At 42.3% G+C, this 9,282-nt stretch overlaps 1 protein-coding gene across 1 annotated transcript; it reads left to right on the top strand.

Moving 5' to 3' along the window:
• The first annotated feature begins 583 nt into the window (after positions 1–583).
• LOC118384190 (cdc42 effector protein 2-like) lies at positions 584–9,282 on the top strand. The gene is made up of 2 exons (XM_035770519.2): positions 584–754; positions 7,225–9,282. Exon 2 carries the CDS (start codon positions 7,579–7,581, stop codon positions 8,440–8,442), a length of 864 nt encoding a protein of 287 aa, XP_035626412.1. The 5' UTR covers positions 584–754; positions 7,225–7,578; the 3' UTR covers positions 8,443–9,282.

Genomic DNA, 9,282 nt, shown 5'->3' with positions numbered 1-9,282 from the left:
CTAGGTACTTCTTGGCCATCATGACAGTTCCCCAGAGATGGGAAAAGCAATGACAGATCCATTTTAAACGTTGACTTTCACAATATCACATACTCAAAACCAGGGTCGCAACATTCACTGTCCCGCCAGATTCTGAAATTGCGTCCCCCCCTCCCCAGTTTTGTCATTTGAATGTGATACAAAACAAGGCAACGTTGTGCTTTAGGACCACGAGGACGCTTCCGAACAGTTAGGTAGGCTGTTTAGAGTGTTTATCTGAATGGATAAAATATGCAATAAAAAATAATGTCCCCCCCACTCCTAAAACCAAAGTTGCGCCCCTGCTCAAAACTATTAGGCCTATGCTTAATTGGTTGACCCATATGCAGAATGTGCACATCAACTGTGTTTGTGCTTCACCGAACATTAAAAACGGTTGTTTTATGCTTAGCCAAAGATTTAATAGTCTGTGTGATGAATTTACTTTCAATTTGTTTTTTAATAATCTGTTGCTGCTTGCTATTTAGCCTACAATACATTACCATGAGTTAATTGCGTCCAAGAGCGCGCCTCACAGGATCCCCTTTCACTTTCTTCGTTCACAACCATCACGTCCCCTCCCTTCTCTTGCGAGGCTCCTCGACTTCAGAAACAGTTCGCAGTAAGAGGTTTACCTGTTCTTATACTAACGAGAGAAGCTGACGCCTTAACGGTGGACTATAGACAGACAGCTCCGTGTTTATTCCTTGTGGAAATATAGCTATTCGTGTACAAGGTAGGCAAGTATTATTTACTTCTGTTAGACTATTATTACGAAATTAAAACAGTTACTTTCCAAGTCTTTTTGTCACTTGTCCGTCCTGTGTCCGAATATCTCTCACCTAAATTATAATAATACATCGGTTCTATTTCACCAGCCTGCATGCTTGCAAATTAGAAATCAGTTTATACCGCTGTTTTTTTTATTACTAATACCAAAATCAAAATGTGTTGAAATGACTTATTCACATGAGATGAGCAGCTTAAATGTGCGTAAATTGGTAACATGGATACAATTCGAAAAATTCGGAACCACGTTCTGCATCTGATTATGAGGGATCTAATATTTTAAGAAGATTAAAAGCTTATGTATAACAGGGTTTTCCACTAACAAAAGTATCCAGTGTGAGCCACGCGACCCTCACAAAATGAGTCGGTGAGAAGGCCACTTTAAAGTCAGCTGTTTGCTATAAACGTGTTCGTACTTTTGTTTGGGTATATTCCTTATAATCATTTAATCATGTAGCCTACATCATCCCATTATTTACAGCCGTTTATAGTATCCATCTGGTATACCCTAATCAATGGCCTCTTGAATAAACTTGAACGGATACTCCTTCAAGCGTGTGTCCTATATGCCTACGAACGTAAACCGTTTGTGGGCTTATGCATTGCTCTCTTGGAAAAGAATCGCGTTTAAAATAGCCGAGTTGTGTGTGTGGGGATTAGCAGGTATACAGTGGTAGCCTACCAAATAGTTAACTGGGGGATGTCCGGGAATTGGATGATCTCAGAGCCTAAATATTACATAAGGCTTGTGTCCGTACAACCCACCCACTGGACACAGACGTCAATTCAACGTCTATTCCACGTTGGTTCAACATAATTTCAACATAATTTCAATGACGTGGAAACAACGTTGATTCAACCAGTGGGCAGGAAGGAACAAATGGGTCTGAGTGAGACTCTGTTACTCAAGGTCACAAGAACCTGGGACCTTAATCACGACAATAAATCAGAGCCTGTCTCGCCTTAAGCACATTAACATATGCTAACCATGTGTACGTGACCAATAAGATTTGATTTGCAATCTAATGTCAAACCCAGAAATCTGTTTTCCACAAACCAGATGACAAATTACATTGGCCATACATTTAGATGTTTAGGCATTACCTCATCAACATTGAACGGATTGAATTCACTGCTGCCATGAGTAAATTATACGGTCTAGGTAGGCTACAGAATATACACAGCAATATTCACAACATAGATGAATGATGCTACAATTGACAGGGAATACATTTGCGCAATAGCCTGAGTATTCCCTTTTCCCAAAACGTCTGAATAATGTCTTACGCCCACTGCAAAATACACTATTACCATTATTTAATAGATTGGGCATTGGGTTATTTTGTTGGTCTGGTTATATTGCAAAAACACATTGGTCACCAGAAGAGAGAAAAACTAAGCAAAAGGTCAACCACATTACGTATGACTCAAAAGGCATTCTGTTTAGGGGAACTACGTGCCATTAGGATGGCCGAATTTCAGGACAAGGAATGATTCACAATTTCTTAATATCTACTTTCCTTGTTCGATTAGAGATGTAACAAGGAGTGCGGAACTGGCGGTATAATGGTATAACCTTTTGATACACAACGCAAATTGAGACCATATGTGGCGGAAACTACAAACAGATGTTTGACTTGAATAACAATGTTACATATGTGTCCAGGAAAATAATAACGAAATATATCATAAAAATATATATATTTTAAAGGCCCATTGCAATCAGAAACGTGATTTTCCTGTGTTTTATATATATTTCCACACTATGAGTTTGGAAATACACTTAGAAATTGTGAAAAGGATGATAATGCCATTTTAGTGTAATAGCTGTTTGACAAAAGATAACGTGACATTGTGTCCGTACAACCCACCCACTGGACACAGACAATAAATCACGACCACTCACTCCCCCCTTTGCTGCACCAGGTGTAAATGAGTTAATTGACCAATAAGAATTTGAGTTCCAAACCTCTTTGCCAATTACAGCTAGTTTTCAGTTTCCCCCTCTCCACTCAGCCCACTCCCCAAATTCTTGCTTGGGAAATTGCTCTTTGCTTAGAAGCTATTTCTGTTTATTTTTTTTACCATTTTAATTGAACACAATCACTGTAATATACTTTATTGTTACCCAGAAATGATTTGATATTGAGATTTTTTTTAAATGGCTGCATTCAAACTTTAAATATCACCATTAATAGGTGAATTAACAAGCTATATTTAGGAATATCTGTCACTTCACAGTTGTGATGAGTAAATCAACATTTTTGTCAGTTTTCATCCAACTGTCTTATCAGTAGTGTGTGTATGTACGTGTGTGTGTGTGTGTGTGTGTGTGTGTGTGTGTGTGTGTGTGTGTGTGTGTGTGTGTGTGTGTGTGTGTGTGTGTGTGTGTGTGTGTGTGTGTGTGTGTGTGTGTGTGTGTGTGTGTGTGTGTGTGACTGTATGTGTTTGTGAGTGTGTGTGTGTTTGATAAAATTTCCTCTGTGATGAAATTAGGGTAAGTCTGTCACCATAAATAAGTGAGGAACAGGGCCTGAATAAAAACCCTAGGGCTCCTGAGTGGCGCAGCGGTCTGAGGCACTGCATCTCAGTGCAAGAGGAGTCACTTCAGTCCCTGGTTCAAATTCAGGCTGAATCACATCCGGTTGTGATTGCGAGTCCCATAGAGCGGTGCACAATTTGGCCGGGGTAGGCTGGCATTGTAAATAAGCATTTGTCCTTAACTGACTTACCTAGTTAAATAAAGAGTGGAGCAGGACATCATTGTCATGCAGCGCAAGGACTGTCAGAATGCATGGGCCAGCCCAGCACTTTATCCCTATTGTGTTTGACAACCGGCATGTTTATAGATTCACTTCCCTGCATACAATCTGACAGACACATAATATAGAGATATAAGGGTGAAATATTGTTTACTTCCAACTCAAGAAGGAGAATTCAATCTCTCTGTCTCAGAGAATAGTGGGCTGTTTGTATCTTATCTGATGGTGTGTTGCAGAAATGGTATAGTACTTTCACGATCAGCCCCCATCTGATTTCTCTACACAATGACACAATACCTTGTCACTATGTGGCCAAGGACTCTGCAGTCAATTAACACTGTGAAAATCATCACCAACAAGTCGCAGCACCTCTCCTCTTACAAAGATCTCAAGCAGCTTTATATGTGAAGCTAGCGTGTTAAAATTCACATGATGGTTAGAGATGCCAGGAGTCGACTGGCTGCAGTAGAAAATGTGTAACATTTCAACACATATCATGTGAGACAATAGTACTATAACTCATACAGGATATGATTCATACACAAATCCCCTCAATTCTTATTAGACATTCACATTGTTTTAACTTTTAAACACGTGACTCCTGAAGAAGAAGGTTTTCAGAAGGCGTAAAGTCCTAGGATTGGTGGCGATTCCATTAACTGAGATAATTAACGATAATGTCATCAGCTGAATGCAGTAAGCGGTATCATCAGTGAGTCAGCTTAGAGCACAGCCACGAACTACACTAAATGACCAAAAGTATGTAGACACCTGCTCGTCGAACATCTCATTCCAAAATCATAGGTATTAATATGGAGTTGATCCCCCCTTTGCTGCTATAACAGACCCAATCTTATGGGAAGGATTTCCATTAGATGTAGGAACATTGCTGTGGGACTTGCTTCCATTCAGCCACAAGAGCATTAGTGAGGTCGGACACTGACATTGGGAGGCTAGGCCTGGCTCGCAGTCGGCGTTCCAATTCATCCTAAAGGTATTCGATGGGGTTGAGGTCAGGGCTCTGTGCAGGCCAGTTAAGTTATTCCACACCGATCTCAACAAACCCTTTCTGTATGGACCTCGCTTTGTGCACAAGGGCATTGTCATGCTGAAACAGGAAAGGACCTTCCCCAAACTGTTGCCATAGTTGGAAGCACAGAATCATCTAAAATGTAATTGTATACTGTAGCATTAGGATTTCCCTTCACTGTAACTAAGGGCCCTAGCCTGAAATATGATAAACAGTCCCCGACCATTATTCCTTCTCCACCAAACTTTACAGTAGTATTTCCTGGCATCGGCCAAACCCAGATTCGTCCGTCGGACTGCCAGATGGTGAAGCTTGATTCATTACTCCAGAGAACGCATTTGCACTGCTTCAGAGTCCAATTACGGCGAGCTTTACACCAGGGCATTACACATTGTGATCTTAGGCTTGTGTGCGGCTGCTCTGACATGGAAACCCATTTCATGAAGCTCCCGACGAACAGTTCAGCACTCGGCAGCCCAGTTCTGTGAGCTTGAGTGGCCTACCACATCGCGGCTGAGCCGTTGTTGCTCATAGACGTTTCCACTTCATAATAACAGCAATTACAGTTGACATGGACAGTTCGAGCAGAGCAGAAATTTGACTGCCTTGTTGGAAACGTATCATCCTATGACGGTTCCACGTTGAAAGTCACTGAGCTCTTCGGTAACGCCATTTCACTGCAAATGTTTGTCTATGGAGATTGCATGCCTGTGTGCTCGATTTTATACACCTGTAAGCAAATGGTGTGGCTATAATAGGCACAACTATTTTTAAAGGGGTGTCCACATACTTTTGTATCAACAGAGCATTCGGAAAATATTCAGACCCCTTGACTTTTTCCACATTTTGTTACAGCCTTATTCTGAAATTGATTAAATAAAACAATTTCCTCAGCAGTCTATGCACAATACCCCATAATGACAAAGCGAAAACAGGTTTTAGGAAATTTGAAAAAATGTATTTTAAACAAAAAAACAGAAATACCTTATTTATGTAGTATTCAGACCATTTGCTATGAGACTCAAAATTGAGCTCAGGTGCATCCTGTTAACTTGATCATCCTTGAGATGTTTCTACAACTTGATTGGTGTCCACCTGTGGTCAATTCTATTGATTGGACATGATTTGGAAAAGCACACACCTGTCTATAAAGGTCCCACAGTTGACAGTGCATGTCAGGGCTAAAACCAAAGGCATGAAGTTTAAGGAATTGTCCATAGAGCGCTGAGACAGGATATTAAAAATGTATTTATCCTTTATTTAACTAGGCAAGTCAGTTAATAACAAATTCTTATTTACAATGCCGGCCTACCCCGGATAACACTGGGCACCGCCCTATGGGACTCCCAATCACAGCCGGATGTGATGCAGCCTGGATTCAAACCAGGTACTGCAGTGATGCATCTTGCACTGAGATGCAGTGTCTTAGACAACTGCGCCACTCAGGAGCCCCCAATTTCCTCAATTTTGTTGAGGCACAGATCTGGAGAAGGTAGCATTGAAGGTCCCCAAGAACACAGTGACCTCCATCATTCTTAAATGGAAGAAGTTTGGAACCACCAAGACTCGTCCTAGAGCTGGCCGCACAGCAAAACTGAGCAATCAGGGGAGAAGGGCCTTGGTCAGGGAGGAAACCAAGAATCCGATGTTCACTCTGACAGGGCTCTAGGGATCCTGTGTGGAGATGGGAGAACCTTCCAGAAGAGACCTGAAAATAGCTGTGCAGCAATGCTCCCAATCCAACCTGACAGAGCTTGAGAGGATCTGCAGAGAAGAATGGGAGAAACTCCCCAAATACAGGTGTGCCAAGCTTGTAGCGTCATACTCAAGGCTGTAATCGCTGCCAAAGGTGCTTCAACAAAGTACAGAGTAAAGGGTTTGAATACTTTAGGTAAATGTGATATCTGTTCATTTAATTTTTTTAAATTAGCAAAAATGTCTAGAATTTTTTTTCACTTTGTCATTATGGGGTATTGTGTGTAGATTGATGAGGAAAAAAACAATTTAATACATTTTAGAATATGGCTGTAACGTAACAAAATGTGGAAATAAGGATGCTATGCAAAAGCCAACAGATCATGATGATCGTGATTTTTTTAATGTCTGTTATCCAAATGGACTTTGAAGAAAAAGTCTACAGTTAACGTGCATTTAAATGTGTATGTAAATGTAAAGTGTTAGTTTTGTATGTAAAGTGTTAGTTTTGTATGATAATCTCTCTTGCTCCCTCAGTATGTACACAGCTGTATAATACGCAATGTTTTTCTCAGTAACGGAACCACAAAGAGGCCCTGATAACAGGTTACCACACAGGGAGACGCACACAAAATCTTTTGAACAAACAACTTCCTTGGCAAATTGTGTTTCCACAAAAGTCTAGCAAGTCTTTGGAATGTGCAATGATTTCCTGAGGGTGTATGATTTAATGTGTGATTCACTGCAAAACCCCACACAAACCTCAAATCAGCACACATCATCTGCCATGTTAAACTAAAGGCATTTTGTGTGGTTTCAGCCAGTCCCCCTCAGCAAACACAGATTCTTGAAGTGTTTCCCCTTATATTTTCTGTCCTCTGGCTCCAAGGGTGTAAATCTTTCTCTGTCTTTCTCTCTGTGTCTCCACAGACCTCCAAGCCTAGCGTTTTGATGCCACATTCCCAAAGCAACTGAGCCTCGTCAGAGAATCGGCAGACATAAAGGCAGACAAAGGATTCTTCATCTTCAGAGAGGCTAAATGATAAGGAAGAAGGGAGGCTTTGAAGCTGGAACACCCACCACCCTTACTGAATAATGGTGACTTTTTGAGAGTGTGTTGATCTCCGGTCAAGGCCTACATGCCACTGTGATCACCAGGAAGTGGACAAAGTAAGGACAAGGATAAGCAATAAAAATCACTTTTGTCTGGCATATCATTAAAAGGAGGTGCAAATCTTATTACTGATAGACGATCCCCTCACACACTGAATTCTGGGAAACAGAATGCCAGCCAAGACGCCCATGTACTTAAAGACTACCACACCAAAGTGGGGGAAGAAGCTCAAGCTGCGAGACGTCTTGTCCAGCGACATGATTAGCCCCCCGCTAGGGGACATGCGCCATAGTGCCCATGTCGGGCCGGAGGGGGAGGGCGACATGTTCGGAGACGTGGGCTTTTTGCAGGGCAAGATGGACATGTTGCCCTCCCTGAACGGCTTACCACGGTCCCACAGTATGGAGAGGCATTTGGAAGAGGCCTACCCCATGAACGACAAAGGATCCAACCACTCTTGTAACAACCACCGCAATCCCTACCACCACTCCACCAGCATGCTGAAGAGCACCATCTCCATGCCTGTGTTCATCGCCCATGAGCAGGCCCCGCCCAAGCCACCTCGACTTCACCTGGAGGACTCAACCCCCCCGTCCCAGCAGCAACAGTACCAACCTCAGCCAAACAACCATAACCAAAACCAGCAGAACCATTACTCTATTTCTGTGTGTGACCAGGGTGTCGGCTGCTACATGGACCCCTGCCACAACCTTAGCTACTCTGCCTCCTTCAGGCACATGGTGCCCTCCTCCGGCTCCTTCTCAGAGGTTTCCTCAGAGGACTCCATGTCAGAGAGCTGTGGCCCCCTGGACCCTCGGAGGGGGCTGAGCCTGGATTCAGATGCTGGCCTGAGCAATGAGGACCTGGGGAGCGAGTGGAGTGAGTCGCCCACCGTGTTCCCTAGGTTCTCTCCCGGCGTCTCCCGCTCAGAGTCCCTGATGGGCTTGGATCTGGACCTGGGGCCGTCCATCCTGGAGGACGTGCTGAGGATCATGGACCGCTACAAGAGCATTGATGACCGCTGTGAGTTGTGAGCAGAGGGAGGAAAGCGGCTTAGACACCGCTGTGCAGAGAGGTGTCTGGGACACTTTTATTGCCATCCTCCATATAGCCTAATGATGATTGGTCTGGTCCAACAAACAGACAGAGACAGAGGATAGTGCCAGGACTGACGGACACAAACGCTGGGACTGTGGGACTATATAATATCCAGACTGGATACACAGCAGCTTCAGAACCAACCATTTGTCTTTTGATATTCAGATTCACAATGGTGGAGAGACAATCATTTCTCCCACCCAAATGCTGTCTACATTTTCGCAGACTATCATTTTACATGTTTTTCAGCATTTCAATATTGTTAGGGTACATAAATCATACTTCACTAACTCCCTAAGTAAGCTCTGTGGTTTTCTGATAGGATGAAACGTAGTTGCCTCAAAATGCAACTCATGTGCTTTTGATATTCTTACAGGCACACCTTTTTTTAAATTCTGTGTGTACCTCTGTGAGGAATTTTACTGTTTTATGTCAGTACAACACTGTCAAGAATGGAGTATTCTATGTATTAGGTTGCCATCTAGTGGCAGATGTAATGACATCCAAAATGCAACCGTTCTAGCAGGGCAAAAACTGAGGTCAAAATGTTTTTTTTGTGTGCATTAGAATCAAAGTATGAGAAATGTGCAGCTTCTTCAAAATCATTTAAATATAGTGGGATAACCAGAGAAAGTTCATATTTTGTAACAGCGGTGCAATTTCTGGAATTGCATCAAATCCCTCAGCATTTTATTATATTGTGTTGATATATTAGTGTATTTCAAATTGTTATGTACTGTATATTACTGTAATGTATTAAATCAATATGTACATTA

The sequence above is a fragment of the Oncorhynchus keta genome, chromosome 1 (genome assembly GCF_023373465.1).
Source record: "Oncorhynchus keta strain PuntledgeMale-10-30-2019 chromosome 1, Oket_V2, whole genome shotgun sequence".
Classification (NCBI taxonomy): Eukaryota; Metazoa; Chordata; class Actinopteri; order Salmoniformes; family Salmonidae; genus Oncorhynchus; species Oncorhynchus keta.
Note: the sequence above shows the minus strand (reverse complement) of the source record. Positions and strands in the feature narration are given on the sequence as shown.

What these genes read in the sequence shown, in the direction of transcription:
- LOC118384190 (XM_035770519.2), top strand. Translation starts at nt 7,579, where the DNA reads ATGCCAGCCAAGACGCCCATGTACTTAAAGACTACCACACCAAAGTGG.